The sequence below is a fragment of the Ochotona curzoniae genome, unplaced genomic scaffold, assembly GCF_017591425.1.
Source record: "Ochotona curzoniae isolate NIBS_2020 unplaced genomic scaffold, NIBS_Ocur_1.0 contig_2692, whole genome shotgun sequence".
Classification (NCBI taxonomy): Eukaryota; Metazoa; Chordata; class Mammalia; order Lagomorpha; family Ochotonidae; genus Ochotona; species Ochotona curzoniae.
The window spans coordinates 20,386,827-20,410,524 of NW_024465556.1; the positions used below are offsets into that span (position 1 = coordinate 20,386,827).

The window sequence follows — 23,698 nt, forward strand, 5'->3', positions numbered from 1 at the left end:
ACCCTTAGTTGAAATCAATAAAATGACAGCTTGATCAGACATACTGTCTTGCTGTCTATTCTTCGTGTCTCTTGTCTGTCCCTTCATTCTCTCCTAGGTTGGCTGTGACCACCCCCCCTTGACTGTCCTGCTGGACAGGGCAGTCTCGTGATTCTGGAAATGATATCTGGCCCCATGAAACAAGCTCTCCATCCAGAACCATCTAAAGCAGCAGGCTCTCCAACATCTTTGGACACCTGGACCAATCTAACTTTTTGCACTTGGCTATCCTGTGTTAACTTTATTTACTATGTGATGCCCAACTCGAAATAAGACATTCTGGTGTAAGAGTTTAGCCCCAAAATGAAAGCTGGAGACTGACTGTGGATATAGCACTGTTGACTTCCAGTGAGGAAATGTGTGTGCAACAAGGGGCTTAGTGTCTGACCCTGGGTCCCTCTGGCTGACAGTGACAGAGCGAAGATTGCTGTCTGTGCTCTGAGACTCAGGCAGGTGGTACACACACAGAACAGTAATTTCCTGGGTTAAATGTGGAGCAGCCAGGCCCTCTGCACTTCCTAATTGCCCTGTGCACATTCCAGGAAGGCTGAGAGCTCATTGGTTGGAGGTGGCTCATAATGGGAGCCAGCAATGATGGCTTCTGCAATGTTCCATTAGATGCCATTACAAGAGCCTGCCCTTTCGTTGTAATTTGGTGCTTGACTAAGTATGTGAGAATAATGCAGTAAACTCATTGGTGAAAGGATAATGATGCAGAACAAAGAGTAAATCAATAGTATGCACGAGGCAGTTAATAATATCACTGTTATGGACTGTTATTGTTACGGTGGTGCACTGAGCCATCAGACGAGCGGAGGCCGTCTATGGGAGGGAGGGTGTCAGTGGATCCTCAGAAAAGAGCAAGGATTCCTTGGTTCTTCCAGCCACTGCTGCCTCATGCCTGGAGCCTCTTTCATTGCCCCATTCATGACTATAAGGTTGTGAAATACATGACATGTCAGAACCCATGGTTTAGAATTAACATTTACACCACATACATATAAATATATGTGCGTGTAAGTATGCAGTGTGCTACTTGATATCTTACAATGTCTCCCCTGGCACATGTGCTTTCATATGAACAACATGAGCTGCAGTGGTGGACTTGTAGTACAGCAGTTAAGAAGCCATATCTGAGTGCCAGAGTTTGAGTCCCGATGTGGCACCCAATTTTAGGTTTTTGCTAGTGTGTCCCTGGGAGGCAGGGGGTGATGACATGAGTAATAGGCCCTTGCCAGCCAGAGGGGTCAGACCTAGATGTAGCTCCTAGCTCCTGGCTTTGACCTGGCCTCATTTAGGCTATCCTGGGCACTGTAGAGTGAAGCAGTGGATGAGATATATTCCATTCTGCCTTTCAAAGAAACTAAGTAAAAAACAAACAAACAGGCTAAAAGTACACAGACATGTTCTGCATAAGGTTTCTGATGCTGAACTCCCCAGGCGTGCTCAAGATGACCAGGGCACAAGATTTCCCCACCCAACTTGACCACCCCACAAATGACAATGCAGCTGCTTGATGCCCTTCTGTTGCTTTCTGGCCACAGAGCTCCAAGTTTAAGAACGAGGCCAACACAAATCCAGGGCCTGGGGATCCACCCCTGCAGGATGGATATAGTTGAATCTCTGCCTGTCATTTGAGTGTGAAACTCATTCACTGAGGGTGTTTTGCTCTGCTTTCCCAACTATGCAGCATCCTGGTCACATTTCTTATCTACATTTAATGCAAAAAGGAAACTGAGAGGTTAAAACCACCCAGACAACCTCTCGCACAGGGCACTGCAAAGTTCAAAGCTCTATAACAGCAAAAGGCTGGCCATTATTCAAAGCTGGACTCCGGTCCATGATAGGTCAGGGGAAATGCCTGACCATCCATCCTTCTGATCCCTACGCAGAGAACAGAAGGCATATCTGACAGCATCCTCTCTCCTCCTCCCCTGAAATCATTCATCCCTGGAAAAGACGTGAGTGAAGTGGAAGGGGAGGAGACGAACCTCTCCCCACTGCTACCCTGTCCTGGAATAAAGCACAGCTGGCTGATTTATTCAACCTTAGAGAAAGTCAGGGTTTTCTTAGTTCAGAATGTGCTGGATCCACATAAAGTATCTTCCAAAGCAATCAATATTATCCCTTAAGCCTTTAATTAGCTTTCACTTCTCTTAAGAAGTAGACAAATGCTGGCAGGAGAGAGAAGAAAAAGAAGGAATGGCTTTTCCATTTGGTGCTGGCTGTCCGACACCATTCTAGACAACTGAATATTCATATACTTTAACTATAATGTGATTTCCGGAGTAGAGAACAGTCTTTATCAAAAAAGAAGGGGAAAAGCTTGAACATAATTGGCATTTTTGCTCTGAAAATGTGAGATTGATTGAAAGCAGATTGCCTTTTTGTCCAAGGAGAATTATTAGGAACATTATCATGGCAACCTTGGAGAACCCATAATGAATGTTCCAATCTGCCCTCTATCTGATTTGAAGATTTATGGCCTCCCCTTTTCATGCCAGCGAGCATCCCTTCCTTTGTGTTTACCCTACAGTGAAAGTTAGCAAGGGGGCCACATATTGAACACATTCCAATACATGTGGAATTGCTGAAAGGGAGGGGCTGCCCCACTAAGCCACACCAGCATTAGAAGATCTGCTTCTATCAGCTGGGATCTGAGGAAGTGTCTGTCAGGGGCCTTGCAGGAGTATGAGGGGTGGGATGGTGGATCTGGAAAATTATTTTCCAAAAATATTTCCAGGATTTTCGTGAAGTCCAGGGGGCAGTCACTTAGGGAAGAGTATTGTCGTGGGGCAAAGAGAAGCAGAATTCACAGCATCCTCAATTATGATGAATACGATGAAAAATATTTGAAGATTGAGAGCAGGGGATGCCCTCCTGGGAAGAAATGGTGAGTGTTCACAGGATGTGATTTGAAGAAGGCCTGAAAGATCCCATCCAAAATGACCTCTGTTGGGTTTCCCGGCAATGATAAATCTAACATGCGAGGCTGACACCTGACAGAGCACACCGCTGAAAGAATCTTGGGCTGGGAAGGAACAGGTGTAGCATCACTCCACTCCAGTTACAAAGGAACTGCACACGAGTCTCAGCAAAGGCCGAGTGATGGGCAGAAATCCCAGTTCCCACTGTCAGAAACTGTAAACTCCACTTCCAACGTTAGCCACATTATCCACCAAGTCAAGGGGCTACCAATGAATGCAGATGTCCATTTTAGATACTGCTTGCCACATGTAGCTTGGGAATGTCACATCAGCTTAGGTATCCACAGGGTAACAAAGGTCTCAGCGTTTCCTTTAGAACAGGGAATATTTAGGGAAGTTAGGCCACGAAGGCAGCCAAATTTGTCCCCATGGCTCTCAATCTTTTTAGTAGACTGATCATCTTCATGATTAATTTCTACAGGGCCTGTCCCTATGGGTAACCCACCTACACCAACAACAGTTTCTGATCTGACAGACCTTATGGTTTCTAAAGCTTTGTTTAACTCTGTGAACAAAGACTTCTTGGTCAAAGGTAACATCAGTTGACCATAAACAAGTGTGAAATGGTTTAGGAAATGTCTTGAATGTCAAATTAACAGCAGAAGACATTTCCTGGAAAGGAGTTACTCATTCCAGCATAGTGCCTGGTGCTAGGTAAAGGCTCCATGGACCCAGGCTGGGTGGAATAGGGGTGGGTATCATTGTTGGAATGTGGAACAGGCAGACCCATTTAGTTAGGAGTAATTTCATGAGGATATGAATACTGCCTAACTACAGTACACTCTACCAGGGGTCTCCGGGAAATTGCCAACTGCTCATTTCATGGGTTCGTCTTCACCCAAAATATGTGTATCCGTGTGCTGCTCTTCCCATCTCCCCTCTCCCTCTGCAGAATGAAATCGTATACAATCTATTCAATCATTCTACTGACATCTTGGGACATTAAAGAGGTACTTGAATACCCACAGTGAATGGGAAACTTCAGTTTCATTGCTCATCTCCATGGGTGCTTTTTACCGTGGATTTATGGAAGGGGGCATGGGAAGACTGAAGGGCCAGCCACCAGACAGTTGCCCTTGCAGGTCTCTAGACCATGGAGGGTGGGTCTCATGAGGACAAGTGTCTGTGTACAGTGCTGTTTAAAAGACTCGAATAGTAGTTCTTGGAACAAAGAGCCTTTTAAAATAGGAACCACAACATGGGGATCACGCTAAGGCCCTTGTGATTCTCACAGGTGCTTGAGCATCACAAGGGCCCTTGGCTAGTGTTTGCTCCAGTGCTCGTTGTGTTTAGTGGTGAAACTAGGCTCAGAATTCAGTGCCAGCCCAAAGGCAGTGGCTCTATCTGTTTGAAGCCTTAGCCAAAGATGCAGGTGTCTGCAAGGACCCTGGACTAGAGACAGGGGTACAGTGGGGAGGAAGGGACAGTCCTGTGTGACCTAGGGCCAGTGACCATCACATGGGAAGACCACTCATCAAATGCTGACAACTCTTCATTCAGAGCTAGAGATGTGTACCCCTACCCAGACTCACACCGTCACCCTATCTCGTCTAGACGTCTGCTATAGCTTCCTAATTGATTTCCCTGTTTACTTTGCTGGTGTCCCCAACCCCCCTACCCAGACCAAAAAAAAAAATAAATAATAATAATAACTGACAAGCAAGGGCTGAAGTAAATCTGACCACAATCAGGTTCCACAGGGACAGCGAAGGCTGAGATCTTTCCTTAGCAGAGCCTCGCTCTCAGAAGACAATGTAAAATGCACAGCTCTGGGCTGTTTATTTTTAAAGATACTATATCCATTTTTACTGGAACAAGTATAAAGAACTTAAAAAACCCATAGCTATCCTGTCACAATAAATCATATGGAGTAAATTGAAAATCCTATACAGCTTTCCCTGAATACATTGTGCTCACTTTGTCAAAGAGGTAGATGAAACGTGGCATATATTGATCTAGATGTCGCTGTAAAACTATAATATTTATATCAAATACATATGCTAGATTCTCTTCTGTCTTTCTGCTGAGCCTTCTAATCATCCTTTCCTTGTCCCAGGGGCCCCGCTCCATGCCTCCTACCACTGATAGCCCCTGCTGTGATGGGAAAGGATTTTAAGAAGTACTTGCCAAGGAGGGGTAAGCAGCATTTTCTTCTAAACAAAGTGGTTTGGTTGTGGATCTACCAACCAAAAATACAAGGTGATCAGTACTGGAAATTCAAATGTTCTCTCCTAGATTGAACTTGACCCACTCAGGATCTGCATCACCATTTCCTCATGCCAGCTGGGGTTCCTATTCCATCTCCCCTGGTGCGGCAATTTACACCACTTGGTCTTGACATGCTCTCCCTGATTAGGGTCATGTCCTCCAAGGTAGTAGTCTCCATAATTTCCCATGACGCTCATTATCCCACTGCTGAAAAGGAAGGAATCTAATCCAACTGATATCTTCCCACTTCCTCCTCCGCTGAGAGCCTATCTCCAAAGGCCTGACTTCTGTGGTAGAAAGATCAGGGCTGGGAAAGAGCAACTCCAGGCAGTGTTGGCCTCAACCTGCCACTCTGTCCCAGAATGCAGTTCAGGGTTCCTGAAACATGGGTTTTCTACAACTCTTGTTGATCAAGGCCTTACTTGGCAAGGTAGGCATTGCATGGACACTCTATGTCACAGCAGGTGTAGAACAAACTGCACATAAGCCTATTAGACCACTGAGTTATTCAGTCAGCCCAAATCTTCTACCATGATTTATGTTTGTGAGTGAGCTGTACATGTAAAGAGATACACAAAATCAAAGCCATTTAGGTTGTGTAACTCACAACCCCAAACCCCAACTACACCCTTTTCTGGTTAAGACAATAGAATACAAGGAAAGCCAGCTAGGAGGTTCAATTGCCTACTCAGGGTCCCATCTAGTTCTCTGTTAATCAGAAAGGAAGGAAATGCATTCTCCCTCCTAGTGAGGGAGAGAATAAAGTAATTATCATATCCAGCTGTCAACAGAGCTGTTCTGGGGGAGGTAGGCTGCTCTGCTGTTCCCCTGCTTGGGGCAGAAGGCTGAGCAGACAGATCTCAACAGTGCAGCAAAGTCACCTCTGTAAAACAGAACCCCAAGGGCAGAATACAGACTGCTGGCAGCCTCACCAGCAAACACTTGCATGTCCTAAGCAGACCAGAACTTCCTGCAGGAAGATGATACCTCTAAACACATGTAGACAATCAGGAGCTAAGCCATCCGCAAGGGACTGGGGTTTGCCTCTCTACCAGGCCATTCGTAATTACACCTCCATAGTTAGACCATGCACCTGGTCATAATTAGACTATGGGAGAAGAGTGGTCACACACATCTTTTGTGGCTTGCAGCCTACAGGGTGCTCCACTTCAAACCTCAAGAATAAATTCTGGGAACCTCAGTATAGAGAACATCGCTGTTTTAGCCTGTCCAACATCATCCTTCCCTCTGTCAACGTTGCCTGATTTTCAATTTAGGGAATATGTCTTACCCATTTATGTAGGTCTTGGGACCTTAAACCAGGGTCCCTGGCTTAAGTGAAGTCAATCAGTGCTTTCCACTATCGAATGGAGTGACATTGCGGTTACAGCAGGAGAACCCTCTGATGACTGTCTTGGGATTCCAGCTTCCTGGATCTCAGAGCTGAACCTTGGGTCCTTTCTCTCTTTTCTATAGTCTTGTCCTTTGGCTTTCCTTTGGAGTCTGCAAGGTACTCAAACTATCCTCCTGCCTGCCCCACAAAACACACACATACACATACACACTCATGCAGAGAGAGAGAGAGAGAGAGAGAAAGATCCTGACTGATACATTTCTTTCCCTTTGCTTTTAGTCTCTCGCTTCATTGTCACAATGAACATAGGGGTTAAGTGTAACTTTGGTTCCTTTCCTTCCTTTCTCCCTTCTTAAGTCAGCAACTCCATAATTGCTCCAGTTCTTCCTCCAGACTCTTTCCATCATCCTCATCCCTCTTGATTTCATTCTTGACAATGGCACTCAGTGGTCTCTTAAAATAAGTCAATCTTTTCTTGACCCAGCTTTTCCCATCCCCAACAGCTCCCTGCATTTGCAGAAATAGTGGGGCACTGTATGGCATCTTCCTGTGTTTGGGTCAGAGTAGACTAGCCTTTCTCCACTTGATAGTGCCACTTCTGAACAAGGAGGAATTGAGACAACTCTACGGGCAACAAAGGCCAGCTTCCCTCCGTGGGCATGAAGATAGAATAGATGTGGGTTGAGTCTAACTAAAGAAATAGCTGTTAATTTTTCCATGCAGAAGATTTAGGTTTGTAAAGTGAGTCCCATCTTCTCACCAGCATTCCTGCAAAGTCATATGTCATGGCTCTAGAACCCATGCTGTCCAGGTGAATCCTCGAATAGTGAAGATCTGGTTGACACACACTCCCCTCCTTACTCAGTCACACTCAGTGGTGTTGCCACAATTAGCATAAGCCATGATCCATTCACTGTAAGCAAGGTCAACACATGTATAGAGGACCCTGATTTATGATGTTTCAACTTTACGAGGGCATGAATGTGTGCCCACACAAGTGCTCTGTACGCCATCAGTAGTCCATGAGCTACAGGAAACATTCAACGCGTGATTACAAAAGAGGTTTTGTTTTAGATGATGTTGCCCATCTATAGGCTAATTTGGGGTGCTGAGCACATCTGAGGTTGACTAAGTGAAACTATGAAGTTCAATGGGTTAGGTATACTAAGAGTATTTTGACCTACAACATACTCAGGTTTCAAGGGGTATATTGGGACATAGACCATGTGTATCTACATCAGCCTTAGCTAATTTCCAGCACCTGTTATACGCATGATCCTGACAGAAGCCATAGGCTTGAAGGTTTGCTGCTGAGGCATGATGTGGAAAAGAGAAGACCTCAGGGTAGCTCTCCTACCTCCTAAACTCTGCACCTCTACTACCCTAGGTCTTTCATTAGATTCCTAGATCTTCAGGTGCACAACACAATCTGCTGTCTATTACATTTTCCCTCAACTATGCTAATGGTGCATTCAGAAAAGTGAATCACCACATGCTCTGCTGTGCCTCCTACCTTTGTAATTATTTCAGATCCTCATGATTCCACTGAACATCATTTCTGCCAAAAGAGCATTTCACTGCAACAGGGCTTTGTTGAGTTGGCTCTGTCTCCCTGGATGCCTCTAATTGGTCGATATCTCCAGGAAGCTCCAGGACAGAAAGAATCATATTTTTCTGCTCATGCTTTTTAACTATAATACTCTATACAGTACCTGGCACATGAAAAGCATTCTGAAAACCGTTTGTGGGACTAAAATGTTAAATCAAGATTTTTCCTAAATCTGTTCTCAATACCAGCTGGCATTTGCCATTGGGGTCAGTGGTGAAGGTCATAAACCCTCTCCATGAGATAGGCATATATTTACCTCCAAACTGCCTCCATGTCCCCTCATTCGAAATGGATAAGGAGGGCAGATCAACATGGCTTTTATTGACCATCAGTTCCCACCCCGGGACCAGTCCTTGAGGTCTTAGGGGTAGAAACAGGTCACTATGATGCCACACCAGTATCATGGGAAGGCTTAATTCTGACAGCAATAGAATCAGATTTCCATGACTTTCGTATTGCATTGGCCTTTACACTATTTTAATAAAAACAGACACCAGACTTGGCCAGTCAAAAAGTTTCCTGGTTTATTTTCAGAGTATGATGACAGCAGCATTGGGATGAACCCCAAATCTTTGAGGAACTGCTTTGCACAGCTCTGGAAAGACTTCCATCAGAATGAGTGACAGGGCAGGAAAACAAGAAACACGGCAACTGCATCTCAGGGAATTGCATTTGTTCCTTGGTTTCTGAATCCAACCAAGGAATCACCCAATCAAGTGTGAGCCTGAGCAGAAAGGATCTTTGAGATCCTTTGATTATGATTAGACAAGTCATATGCAAAATTACGTTTTAATAAAGGAAAGAATACTTGAGAGCAAAATCTAGCTTTGGATAAGACTGTTTTCAAGGTACACAGTTCATCTCCCACCTACATTTCTATTCTTGTTTTCAGAACAATAGCTGGAACATTTTGATAAGTATGTGGAAGGGGGAGACGGCAGGAACGTGGGGGGAGGCATGCCTTCATTCCATCAGTATTATCAGGAAATTGATTTAATATGCATCCAAGTCTCTTTAAATAGTGCTTCAAGTTTGAAAGGGACTGAAGATGTGGCTTGGAAGAATCCAAAGCAGATGCCAAGAGAGAAGTGCCCACATGCACACCCACCAAGACCTCACTCGTTGGAAAGGAATATCTGGCACATTGTATTATGTGACATGGTATCTAATGACTGAGTGTTTCGGTATCTGCCTCTCTGTACCGAATTTTAGAAGTAGTCAAGGGGTCATTTTCCCATATTAGGGCAATCTCGTTTTTTTTTTTTTTCTTTTCCCAAAAAGTTGAATGCTAATCAAAGCAGAATGCCTAATCAGTCCAAGATGGTCTGTCAACTTGAATTATCTATTTGTCTTCCTATTTACTGGATCTGTCTGTCTACAGTTCTTCATATCTTTGTGAAGATCAGTTATTGGGGCCCGTGTTTCCTTCTGACTAGAATCGCTACCAGATGATCCTTCCTGGTGATATGTTGATGATTTGCTAATTTATGGCTTTTAAAATCTAGGAATCTGAAGACATTGCTGGGGAGTCACGTGGGGCATGCAGCAAGAAGCCTGAATGGGATGAAGTCTGTGTAAAATGGAAAGCTCCGGTCACATTTCAACTGCACCAATGCCTACATAGTGAAATTGATGGCAAGAGCAGTGTGCTCCTTCAGTCCATGAAGAAATGAGAATCAGTATTGTCTGAGATACAAATAAACAGGAAATGGAAGGAGGCCCATGCATCAGACTGAGCCAACTTCACAGGAATGAACCCCGGATCCTACCCTCTAGTGCTAGAGGCCAGGCCTCCTCAAAAAGGAGCAGAGATGAAAATGGTATCTTATGAGGACTCTCACCTCTGGCAGAGGAGAGAGGTCTAAAAAGCTCTGAATTTAAACTTCCTGATCCCTTTGGTGGTCTCATAGTGTAAGATGAGCTCAAGAGAGCCATGACATAATTGTTTGTTTGGTTTGTGTGAAATGCAGAAATCCATTCTTCCTCAAGGCCTGCCCCATAGCAAGCACCCAAGAGACACACATGGAACAAATGAGGGTGAGCCATGTGTACAGTGGGTGGGGGGAGGGCGCAGTTCATTGAGTCTTTGTAAAGATACAGTCCACATTCTGGCACAGCAGAGCCCTACTCCAAGCTCAATCCTGCAGAAATGAGTCTAGAACTAGGATAGGCAAAAGCAGAATGCAGTGTGAGAAACTGGAATGGAATTTCATGATGGGGCAAGACAGCCGAGCCACAGAAAATGAGACATGATCCCAGAAAGGAACCAAGGATCTGAATGCAATGAACGGTTCACTTATGATAAAAGATGCAGCCTGAAAAAGAATCCAACAGGAAAGATTTAGGGAAGACAGGAGGGAAACCTAAAGAGTCAGAGTCCTGAGCCCAGGTAAATCGGAGTGTGAAGGACAAACATTCATCCCTCAGTTCCATGGGGAAACTGATGCCAGTACACACACAGACACACACACACACCTGAGGGTGCTCAAGTTCCTCCTATAAAATGGCACCAGTGCTTGCAAATAACCTACATGCGGTTTCCAACACACTTCAGATCATGTCTAGATTGCTTACAATACGTGATGATGTGCATGCCATGGAAACACTCTTTAAATCACATATTCAATACAGATATAACTTTAAAGACTTATTTTTAGGCATACTTGGTTGAATCAAAAGATGCAGAAGAAGCATGATATTTCTACTTTAATGGAGGGAGAAATAAAGACTTTGGGTGGCAAGAGGGATGGCACTGGCTGAATCTTAAACCCATGGCCTTCAGTTCCACGAGTAATGCAAACTGGATTCATTGAACAAGCTTCCATGTCACTTCCTCTAAAGTGGTACCTCCTTGGTCAGCTGATCCACCATAAATAATCTCTGATTTTCTCTATCTGTACAGAATCTTGGTCCTTGGAGTTTGATTTTGGCAGTGCATATTAAAATGTACTGCTCTTGTTCGTTGTACCCTCGTTCCATGCCAGCACATGCCCTTGAGACTATCAACTGCAGGAGGGCAGGCTCCAGGAGGCCCTGCTTCTCTCCTGAGTCCCTGAGAGAATGTGAAGATGGATAACAGCAACAGAAAGGAAGGGAGGGAACTAACTCCGCCCAGCTGGTTTTCGTTCTTGAAATTTTGTTCCGAATTAGGGAATACTCAACCATTTGTTCTCAACTAGTGAGTACTCATTAGTACCTCAACATTTGCATTATGGAACACGCTAAGATCTTCTTTTCATTTTTAAGTGAAAAAGCATAACAAGACCTCAGAAATCCTACTTGAGGACATATTTGAGGTTGAAGGCAAGCTGCCCTGACTCCCTGCAGAAGGTCACGACCTTTGAAGGTTAGTACTCAGAGTCAAAGCTATGACCAACCCTACACAGGGCACCTTCCTAGTAGCTCCACTGACAGTGGAACTGAACCGTAGTCAAAAGCAAAGCCAGAATGGATGGAAACAGGCAGGTATGTGTACAAGAGCAGATGATGTGCTTCTCAAGATGTTCTGCAGGCAGGAAACGCCCCAGAGGGAAGGAATTCACCTGGTGGAAACTCCTTCCCTAAGTGGGGAACGCGAGCACTGAGCAATCCACGGGGTCCATAAGTGCTGTTACCATCCTGAAGGGCAATTGTGCTGGGGCTGAGACAGCATGGATCCACACTCTCATGCTGCAACAATGGGGCTGTCCCTCTGTCTGCTTCAGAAGCCATGGCATTTAGGCTTCCAGACAGCTCTCAGTGAATTGCAGCAGGAGATTCATGAGTCTGTGCTAAGAGGTACCCAAACCTGAGTTGGGGTTCCACTTCTTCCTGAGGACCTTTTCTCCAAGTTCAGCATGCCCGCCTTCCTCTGCTGACTCCCATGGTCCGCTCTTGGTCTTTGATTACCAGGTATTTGACTATCAAGAACCAGCAAGATAATCCCAAACATCCTTGCGTCTCTGTCCCGAACACCTGGCCTAGAGCTCCCTTTGATTAAGGGCCATTAAGACCCATTATGGGAAACACAAGGTCTAAATGGATGCCCTGGGCAGCTGCCTCTAAAGCAGTGTTACCACAGATGGACTCTTCACTGTAGCCTATTATTTTCAATGGCCCTTGCCCATGTGACCTCAGACCAAGACCTTGTCACTTCTTATAAACTAACCAGGAGCAGAATGAGTCACACTCAGAGAGAAAACCTCTAGGGAAGCTGCAAGGGACTGTGGCAGGAAGGACAGCAAGTTGGAGATCCCAAAGGCCATGGGAGCCTCACCACCCCCAAGCTGCCCCTGTCTTCCATGCACAGAAGGAGGAGGTGGCATGGCCCCAGCAGGCAGGCTGGGTTACAGGATAGCTACCCTTCTGAGAAAGATTCAAGGTCTAAGGCCAGAGGCAGGTCATCCCTCATGCCTCCAACTCACCAAGACTGTTTGTTTCTACCAGTCCCTGAGCTCTTGGCTACTGGCACTCAAAACCCCATTCTTAGGATCCCACATACATCTTCACAAGATAAATTATATAATGGGCAACATGGACCCATGTTCACAATCAAGTCTGAGGGTCTCGTGGGAGGTGGTGCAAACGTGGGCACCCTACTGAGAGTGAAGGTGTCTAGTGGATATTACAAGAAGTGTTTACATTATGCCAGACACAAGGATTGAAACAAGAGTGACGTGCCAATGAAATCTTCTGATTTCTTATCTCTTGGATTTGAGTGTGGCGCACACAAAAGCCTCAGCATCTCTCCCTACACTTTTGACTTTGGATCATCTTGGAATTTCAATGTTTTGTGTCTCGATAGCTTTGGATCAAAAATTATGTTGAGATCTGTGACAAACTAATGTATTGTTAGAGAATTATTTCTGAATAAAATATACACACAGTAAATGAATCCCTTAACTGTGCTACATGTTTTAATCACTTTCTGGATATTCATTTGATTCTGTCCAGGGAGAAGGGTCTACAAATGTGCATCCGTGGGCGCTGCACACATATCTATGCATACACAAACACTCAGAGTACAGTGTGCTATTTTAAGAGTCTGAACTCTATCTTTCAACAAAGTTTAGCTGCTTTCCTTTTGCAAATGCATTTAATTTTATCTGGAAACTTTTTGACGTTAGAAATAGAACAACTGTAGTTTCTCATTATGTTTGCTGCCAGAATCCATGCTTGGTTGCTCAACTAAAGACCTTATATTGCTAATTACTACCACATGCCCATATCCCAAGCGCAAGAAAACTTATTGATTCTGACAGCCCATTCTCTCAACACTGAATTCCAAATGAAAACTCAAATTTTGGCCAAACATAACATTTCATCAATCTTGTTCTACTGACTGGGAAAACAACATCAAACAAAGGGTGCTAATGGCCCTTTATTACCGTTCCTTTCCCAGGCTTATATTTTCTGATGAAAGATCTAAGTGACCAAAGGACTACTTTAAACTACTTAGTAATTAGCTTTTGAACTAGGGCACAATGTGTAAAGTAAAGTGAACAGTCCCCGTGTTGATGACGGGGTGGACTCTTTGTCCCCAGGGTTGAGGGACATTGGAGATCCAATAAGAACATGAAAAGCAAAGTGCATTTTCATAAATGAAGACAAATAAAAGAGAGAAAGAGAGAAGCAGGCTAAAAGCAATGATAAAAGATTACAGAATCAGAACAAAACTGCAGGAAGCCTGTGATCTGAAGTCATCAGCAGGTGGGGGATTGGATGCGAAATGCCAAAGCTAAAAGATGACCAGAACAGACCAAGGGTAGGTGAGTGAGCAAGGGTGGGACTGGCAGCCTAATCTGGGCCACCCATCAACAAAAGCTGCCAAACACAGTCCACCTACCAATGAGCAGCAAAACTATCCCAGATCAAAAACACAAAACAAAATAAAAATTAACCTGGAATGAGAGTCAAGAAATATTTTCAGTCTTGATTTTAGGGTAATTGATTCCACGGACTTCTTCAGAGACAGCAATAAGGAAATTCTGGCCGAGACTGTGGCATGGGGAGGCCATAAAGGAAGCATTGGGCCCTGAGAACGCCTTCTGCTTTATAGAGACTTGTCCATACCTCAAAAGCAAAACAAATTGAGAAGCTATTTGCCTCTTGGCATGGGATAAATGACCAAGGGGAAATCTTTGGACTTATTTGGCCTTTTGGATCCAACAATAGCCCAGAAATCAGAACAGCTTGGTTCTAACCTCATCCAGGAAGATAATAGAGAAAGGAGGGGTCCGTTAGAGGTGATATGAAGGGATATGCTGCATCCACCGACAAGATGCCAACTGGCCTCACCCACTGTCCTCTGTGCCTTCGAGCAGAAATGGGTATCTCGTGGGTAGTTAAAGAAAATGAGCCCTTTTCCCACCTACTCATTTTCTGAATGGAGGACTGGCCACCTGAGCTCATGCTACGTTGGAATCACTGAGCAGAGAGGCGGGGCCGCGCGCACCAGCACAGCCAACTGTCAAGAAGGGAAGCAGCAGTGAAATAAGGACAAATAATGCTACCAGTTGAATTTTGCTTTAAAGTGAAAAAAAAAAAATCAAGGGGTTATTTGAAAACAAGTGAGAAGACAATAAAAGGCCCCACAGCTTTATGCTTGGCACTTCCGTGATTGGTGAGCACTGATGGAAATTTTCTGTATGTGCAATGGGATGGTGGGATGGAAGATACTTGGGGCCTTAGCTGTGCCATAAAATTATGTCCCTTTCACACTGCTTAATTTGTATTTCAAAAACAAAACAAACCAACCCAAGACCCCTAAGAAGGTTCTTGGGAAAAGTAGAGCAAATAGAAGGCAGAACAGAACCACCTGTGTTCAGCGTTTCTCTTGAGACAGTGCTACGTGTGGGGTGGGGAGGGGACTTCTTGTCCATGTTGGATTGAGCCATCTGTGGAAAGCTGACACCCATCGAGTGAGCCCAGTGCCAAAGGAAAGGCTGCACCATTTGTATGGGACACCAAAGAGAAGGCAGGTCAGGAATACCAGGTAAGGCCATGATCTTCGCTAGCCACAGCAATTCCTGTCCCAGAAGAAATCTCCAGTGAGTAAATAATTCCCTTTGAGGATGTGATCGCTGCCTGCGGCTGATTCCCTGCTGGACCTGGCCCTCCCAAGGACTCTGCAGCTAGAGCTGTGTCCCCCGTGCCTGCTGCACAAGACCTACCACAGGATGGCGCCACTTTCACTGAAGGGACCAACAGTGAAATTGCATAGCCAGTCCGTATGAAGAACACCTAAGATTGGTTCACATCTTAGGGGACGACAGAACCTAGAGGCTCAGCAGCATACCTTTCTGAGATAAACCCATCACATTTCTTGGAGATTGTGAATGGGAACAAGGCCTAGGGAGTCAGTCCCAGGATGGCAACTTTCCTGGGGGTAACCTGACATATACCCCATGCAAGGTCCCCTGGGTTTTCCCCTCTGAGACGCGGGCTGGGACAAGGGCAGGATTCAAGGTCACCGCCCAGGGGCTCTGGCAAAGTCACTCAACACAGCTGACTTACTTTCTGCCTCCATGTTTGTTAAAAGTCCCGCCGAATTTATTCCGATTCAGGATGAGAGCAGCAATTTCAGGTACGTAGCGGGCAAACATTGCCTACATGCACGAGACAAAGAAACAAGAGCCAAAAAAAAAAAAAAATAGCATGCAGAGGGAATCTCCCACGGGCGAGGTGGCAAAACCTCTCGGCATACTTACTTTCTTCCACTAACCGCACTATAGGAGCCCCCGTATTTCTTGCGGTTTCCTATGAGCTCTATGATTTCAGGGACGTAGCTGGCAAACATGGCCTGAGGAAGAGATAGGAGACAGAAGAGAGGCTGAACAGACCAGGCCCAAGAGGGGCAGGGTGCTTCCAGGAGGGGGACACTAAGGTGTGAAAACACACAGGGGTTAGACTTCGGAAAGAACCCCCAACAGGGTACGCTCCTGGAACTGTAAGCTTTAGCTGATGTGGACAACTTAAAAAAAAAAATACACACACAATCGAGAAAAATGAAAGGAGACAGGGATGGCTACGTGGATGTTTAGCTCTTCTTTCAGAAGGCAGAGAAGCAAGCAGGGTGCATGTCAGTGAAATTAAACATGCACTCACACGCACACACATGCCACACATGCATTTATATTTTCACAGAAAGACTTTTCTGGTTAAAATTCCAAGGAGCATTCATGTCTCCTGTTGGGAGGGGGAGGGGATGAAAACCAATGAACACCAAAAGATGACTAAAACACGAGCAATTTTTTTTTAATTAAAAAAAAAAATCACTAAAACTTGAGAAGATCGCACGAGAGGAATAGACAGCCGGGGAGGTGGGGGGAATAAAAACCACAAATGTGCCATGTTTTGTCCAACAAACATCTTGCTTGTGGCTGGAAGCGTGGGGAAGCCTCGTCTAGGGCCTGCAGGGACGCTCGTGGGAATGTACATGTGCTGGGCACATCGATACACATTTTCCAAATGCTTGTGTCCCATGCAAACACACAAGGGAGGCAGACATGCTCCTAAATGTGCATGCAGTGTACACACGTGCGAGCTGTGTGGGAAGTGGGACTTGTGCCTCGCACACAGCTGAAACCTACGCTCCAAGGGAGCTTGCCTGACACGCCCTCGGCCAACATCACGGACTGGCAGCTTACTGCCACTGAGCAGCGAAGCCAGGAGTGAAACAAACGGACTTGCAAAAGGATGAGAAATGATGCCCACCCCCCACCCCCCCGCCGTGTTGCTAAAGAAGCGAGTGGGCTTCTTCCAGAACCACACGCTGGCTGCTCGGGTCTGAGGCACCTCTGTCTGCTGCGGGGGGAGGTGGGCACCAGCCACAGTGTTTGTTGGAGGTGGGAGAGGAACGTGAAAGGGCAGGGCAGGGGGAGCTCTTGAAACCGCAAACCCTCTACACAGTATGGACGGCGCCTCCCGCAAGGGCTAAGGGACTGCCACCGTCCTCGCTGGACAAGCTGATCCCTTTGACTAAGCGACTTATTGCCACATCCCTTTCCTAGGATGGCGAGGTTTGCTCTCGGCTTAGTGGCTGTCCCCGAGACAGACCACGGGCCTGGGTCCTCCCGATTCCAGCAATGCTTCAAAAAGTGGGCGGGAAAGTCACCCTGGCCAGTCTGTTGGCTCAACTGGACCGCGACACGGAGGCCACCACCAGCTGCCAGCACGGAGACTAGTGTACAAACATAACCTGCTACGCGAACAGACGACAGAGAATTTTCGCTGCCACAAGAACCAACGAGGTAATAAAAGGATTTTACCAGTCCCCCGAGGATGAAGAAGACCATGAAGAGGCGCCCGAGCGTGGTTTTTGCGTACACGTCCCCGTAACCCACGGTGGACATGGTGACCATGAGGAGATAGACGCACTCCCAGTAGGTGAGAGCCTGGTTGTTCTGGAAGTTCTCCCATGGGTCTCCTGAATTTTCCACCTAAAACAACGGGGAGGGAGAGGAGAAGAGAGAAAAACGGTCACATCTCTGCCCTCTCCTGCTGCCCTGATGCCCTGCGCCAAGCTCCGGCAGCCAGAACCACCTGCGTGTGGGCGAGATGCTGGAGGTGCAGCACCCCCTGCGAAGGCTTTGGGGAGCCGAGAAGAGAGGCCCAAGGACTCGGGGTGGTCTCTCCCCTGCGACTCTTCTCACAGCTCAAATCCAGGCCACTGCCTCTGCTCAGCTGGCCGCAGCCTTCTTCAGGCACAGTGTGGCCCGCTCTCCCCTGATTTCTCTCTGCAGGCACAGGAGCCTCCTGTCAGGGGGGCTTTGTGACACAGCAGCTGTCTGCTGTGCCCTGGCCCTGCACCTCTCTCCAGGCAGTTTGCAAACGGCATTCCATGCACCAGATTCCCTTTCCAGGGCAACAAATCAACAGCTGTGACCCTGGAGGTCACAGGAATTTTACCAGGAGCCCAGAATGTGTGCTCCCGACAATGCTCCTGGCCAATGACCTGCAAACATACCCTCTGTGGGATCAGCCCTGCGTTGAGGGGACACCAGCAGGAGGCCACGCTTCTTTGAATGGGCAGGCATGGGCGGATTTGGAGAACATGGGCTCAGGTACCGGTTTGCTGTCCTCTCATCCCACCAGGTTGTGGAACAGATAGAAGTACTCTACTCCCAGGAGAAAGGGAGTGATGTGGCCATCTCCAGCCGGATTCCAGCTGCCTTGATGCTGGAAGTCAATGCCCGCTATCCCTAACATGGCCCGCAGGGGGCGCCCAAGCCTCCAGCTCTGCTTCTGCTGAGCATTCCCAGCTCTCCTCCTCCATCCCTCCTACTTCCCCCACGTTGGAGCTGGCCCCCAGCACACACCCATTTCCCAGGCATCCCTGAAGACAATGGCCTCCTCCACATCTCTGGTTTAGGCAGTTGGTGCTTGGTGACAAGAAGAATGAAGGCGCTAAGGAGTGATTCCAGCCAAGCATTCCAACAGCACCAAGGCCTGGGAGGGGGACCCCCAGATCTGGTGACTGCAAGTGAGCCCCTGGCTCCCTTCCCAGGCCTGTCTTCCTCTGGATGGTGGATGACTGCATGCATCCTCCCGTCCTGTGTGCAGCCAGTGGCTGGGGGAGGAAAGACCTCCTCAAAGTCTCAAAATTGCATAGTCCTGAGAGTCTATGTTCCCATGAAACTTTCCAACAATCGCTGGGTTCCACCAGCCTTAGCGAGGTGGGAAGACCTTGACTTGCTAAGGTGAAGCTTTGGCAAAGTTGCTAATAGCAAACAGCACTGAGGTACTAGACAGAGGTGCCATCAGGCAAAAGGCAAAATTAATTGTAACTTTCCACCACGGGGGGTGGGGGGGTGAAGGGTAGAGAGAAACTGAGGAATCTGAAGTTGTTTACTAAGACCTGTGGGTGCAATTTACAATCTCCTCCCAGCGCTTTCCTCGGTGTTTGCTGAGGAAGCACTGCCATCTTGTGGTGCTTTTGGGTTATTGCACACAGACAGAAAACACCACCATAGCTGAATATATTCCTTCTGGGATCATGCCCTGCCATTTGGAACTAGCCTAACATGAAAGGCCAGGAAACCAGGCTGCTGCACTGTTGCATCTGCTTTTTCCTACTAACACTGGGTTCAAGTTTCTCTCCAGCAAGAGATGTTTCTGGGGCTTGTTCCGGGCAAGCCGGGCTACTTACCAAGTGGATGAAGCCGGCCGCAGTTAGCCAGGTGCTGATGAAGATGGACAGCAGATTCACCAGCTTGATGGAATTACTGTGCAGAGACAACAAGCAAAATGGTCAGGTCAGAAAGGGCAGGCCCGGTGCGGCTGCCTGGGGAGAAGCGGGCCACCCCCAAAGGCCAGGTGTCATTGAGGAAAGAGACTCGCGTTAGACCAGGCGACTTGGCCAGGCCTGAGGACCAGGATGGAGTCTGCAGGAACATCGCGCCAGGACTGCTGGACAAGGTCAACCTTAACCTTTTGTTAGAGCTGATGGCAGTGTTAACTTCTGATTATGAAAAGTCTTTAAGCCCACAGAAAAATGGAAAGAATGGTAATAACGAACCCCTGTGTGCCCTCTACCCAAATTTATAAATTATTAAGATACTGTCATATTGCTTAACCTTCATTTTTGCTTTTTGTTTTTAAAAAGTTTCTTTGACCAACCTGCTTACAAATAAATGGTGGACGTAGCAGTATGACTCTTACACACTTCAGCTCTCAAGGCATAAGAAGAAAAGCCGTGTGGGACCTCTATGATGGTGCACAAAGCAAATCCTCTATCCTGGGACACAGGCATCCCGCATGGGCACCGGTTCAAGCCCCCGCTGTTCCACTCCCCATCCGGTTCCCTGCCTGCGGCCTGGGAAAGCAGCGACGGATGGCTTAAGTCCCTGGGACCCTGCACCCATGGAGGAAACCAGGAAAAAGTTCCTGGCTCCTGGCTTCAGACAGATTCAGCTCTGGCTGCTGCGGTCAGTTGGGGAGTGAGGCAGAGGTGATGAAAGACCTTCTCTGTCTTACCTTCTCTCTTTGTAGGCTCTGCCTTCCAAATAAGTGAATAAATCTTTAAAAAACAAAACGGAATGTGTGTGATACGTTCACGATACCACTGTCACAACCAAGAATGGGTGTGCGTGGATTATACCCCCCTGGCCGCCATCCCCATTCAGTGGCTCCAGCTGCCCCCAGATGATGTGCAATGGCGCTTCCTCTCGCTTTGCCACCAGCTCCTGGAGCTAGTCAAAGTTCACGCGCTGCTTTGGCTGTCAGGATGCCTTCGCGCAGAAGCTGGGACACGTTCTCTGTATGGTGACACACAGTCTCTATGCTCGGCTTTTCAGGTCATTCATTCTCTGCTGCTACTCGGCCTCCAGGGAATAAATGCAGCCCTGAATCCCTACAAAGAGGAGTGGACGTGGCTGTGTTCCAATAAAACTTTACTGGCAAAACAACGCTGGACTGGCCCATGTAGCATGGTGCCTCAGTCCCTTTACAAAGTAACAGCACACACTTCCTTGGGGCTTGTTTTCAATGACATTCAATTGTGAGTCTCCAAGACCACCTGGCCTGTTACCTGACAACCTCTCACCTAACACCTGGAACACCCCCTGATGCTCCTTGCATGGAATAAGTGGCCCGCACTGTGCAGTAACATCTGTGAGTGCCAGGGCCTTGTCTGCCTTCTTTCCAGGAGCACGCATTCCCCGCCTCGTGGCGCCTCTGTGAACGTGCTCCGAGGGGACTGGTCTCTTTCTCCGAGCTATTCCTACTGCACCTCATTGGGATACAGCTCCTCAGCTGCTGGGGACAGTGGCTCTCTGACTCTCCAAAGGCTTCTTGTTGACCAAGATGTACTGTCCAAACTCTCCACCTCCATGGTCAGTTTCCTGTGAAGCCCTGGACGTTCCTACCACTGGGCATCCACACCAACTCTTGAAACCATTAGCCCAGCCAAACCTGTCTGCAGAGCTCAGTGGAGGCAGCCACTCAACTCCACAGCTGTCCTGTTTACCTAAGTACTTGCCATACCTCCGTGGCTGTTCAAGCCTTTACGCCCACCTGCAATACTAAGGGAAGCCCCCTGGCTCTAACCGGCAGTCATCCTTCAATCTTCGTTCTCTTTCACTCCCCCTGTTCCTTGCTGCGCCTGGCAGAAGGGTGTCTGTCTTCTGTCTCTGTCTCCCGGGGTGGCCCGGGACAGCCTCCAGCCTCAGCTCGCCACTGTCGGTCAAGTCATCTCTATTATCCTCTCCCATCTCTCTCAGGGAAGCAACGATTGACATGGCATGAGTTGGGACAGATCTTCCATCCACTGGTTCACTCCCCCAGAGATGAGCCAATCCAAAGCCAGGAGTCAGGAGCCAGGAGCTTCTTTCAGGTCTCCCACACGGGCACAGGGTCAGTAGAGGATGGCCCGGGTCTAAGAGTTTTAAATCACAGTGTTTGAAGGAGCATCTGTGCTGCTCACCACACGTACACCATCTCACGTGTGCTCCTTCATTTAGTCCTCATAATGACTGCAGGAGTTCACGCCATGTTAACCCAGCCCAGTCATTTCCCCCAGGAAGCAACAGAGCTGCAACGTGAACCAGGCAGTCTGGCCACAGAAAGTATACTCTGGACCATGACAAGACAGTTCCCTGGGCACAGACTGGGACCTATGAGAAGGTTGACCTGGACTGCCAAAGGCAAGTCAAACCTCACCCCACTCCACAGATAGGAGATGAAAAGGACAGAAGGTACTGTCCAGGGCCCAGAACTGTGGCAAAACTGGTTAAGCTTCTACTCACAGTGCTGGTATCCCATACGGGCACCTGATCCATCCTCTGTTGCCTTCCCAGGCCATCAGCAGGGAGCTGGATGGGAAGTGGAGCAACCAGGAATACGAACTGGTGCCCACATGAGATATCAGCACTTCCAGGTAAAGGATTAGCCTGTTGAGCCGCTGTGCCCAAGCATGCTTTTTAGAGATGTGACTGCAACACCAGCACCTCCTACTCTCAACATGTTTCTCAGTGGAAAACCAAAAGAGGGGAGCTTCCTCCCCCTGCCTCTACCTTGCAAGTCGTCTAACATGTTTCGCACACTGGAGAGGAAGAAATAGATGAAGAACAGAGAGCCAGGCGCAAAGGGAGCAATCCTGGGAAGCATGCCTTCTCCATTAGCTCAGGTTGATTCTTACACAGTCCTAGGTCCTGGGAGGCTTGAACGAAGCAGAGCACCACCAACTGAGACATAAAACCTATTGGCGGCTCTAAGCCTCTCGGTGCCTTGGAAAAAAAATGACCTAAATGTGGTGATTATTAAAGTCTAAATGCCTGTCACCGTGATATTAATGGTACTTAAGGGAGTGCTCGCTGTGTGTGGAGCATTTAATCACTGTTACTTAAGGAGTCGGCGTTCAGTCCTGAAATCTGATTATTTTTATGACATCAACATTATCACAGATTCCTAGTGTTAGGAATTTGCTTCCCAAATTAAACTCCATGGTCCAAGCAATCAGCTGAAAGCTACTGACAAGAGATGCAAGATTAACCCCTGTGGGCCCTCTGCATCCTCTGAGGTACAGGGCATTCAGGGTTGAGGGGGGTTCCCCCCATGGAGGGGTGGGGTATAGGAACAGAGAGGCACATTGTGTGGGGCAAAGGAGTCCATGGGACTTGGAGCACAGACTCTGGGCCAAGTATGTGGCTGCCAGTGGACAGGATATTCACAACCACTCAGATGCCAGATCCCTCCTTGCTGTGCCCTCATGAGAGGGCTGGATTTGGGGCAGGCCACTGGCCATTACAGTAATGGGCATAGAGCAGTGGACACAATGACTCCCCCTTGGGAAGGCACGCAATTCCCACAAGATCAGAGCCTTTTCCTAGGACTTCCTGGATGCTGGGAGAGACTGTGTGACTGCTGGGATGAGGCTGCAAACCCAGGGCAGCTGTGGCTGTCTTTGCCCTCTAAGCATTTACCAAGCTAAACTTTGGTTAACACTGGAAATGGCATCAATTGCACATCAAGTAGCACACATCTGTCCCTGCTCTGGTTGCCTCCAATTTTCCTCTTCATTCGGGGCCAAGGGTACATATGCCAGGTGCCAGGGTCCTTACAGTGTCTGCTGCCTCTATTGTATGTACAACATAAACTGCCAGTAACAACAACTGGACAGCTTCACACCGAGAGGAGTGATCTGCGTAGTAAGACACGGAATGGAGCAAAGTCAAGTCCCGTCGAGTCCCGCTTGGGATTCTGTGGACCCCACCTCGCACTGCAAAGAACCATTCCCTTACACCCTCCACAAGACAACTGGCCCTGGCCAGGCCTTTGCATTCCCCTGGTGTTAAGGGTTTCAAACCTATTGCTAACACTTGGTGAATGGATGGCTCTTCCTACAGCGCAAATTTGGTCACATTTCCTCTGCTGAGTAAAGTCCTTTAGCAGCTCTCTCTTGATCTCAGTAACATCCAGAAGCCGAAGAGCCTGCCTAGCTTTGGTCTCTGCCTGTTCCTCTCCAGGAGCTCCTAAATCAAAAGCTCTGCCCACAGACTTCACCTGGGAGGCTCTCCCAAGGCC

General features: G+C 47.5%; 1 protein-coding gene across 26 annotated transcripts in view; it reads right to left on the reverse strand.

Moving 5' to 3' along the window:
* Nucleotides 1-23,698, reverse strand: part of KCNMA1 (potassium calcium-activated channel subfamily M alpha 1) — a 664,040-nt gene that overhangs the window by 203,198 nt on the left and 437,144 nt on the right. For 25 of the 26 annotated variants that reach the window (XM_040976116.1, XM_040976108.1, XM_040976123.1 and 22 more), the window contains 3 exons: nucleotides 19,326-19,401; nucleotides 17,446-17,616; nucleotides 15,886-15,977 (listed from right to left, as the gene is read on the reverse strand). In XM_040976116.1, coding sequence (XP_040832050.1) covers nucleotides 15,886-15,977; nucleotides 17,446-17,616; nucleotides 19,326-19,401 — 339 coding nt within the window. Of the gene's footprint in view, nucleotides 1-15,691; nucleotides 15,784-15,885; nucleotides 15,978-17,445; nucleotides 17,617-19,325; nucleotides 19,402-23,698 lie in introns of all 26 variants that reach the window. The other variant, XM_040976127.1, reaches the window with a different exon arrangement.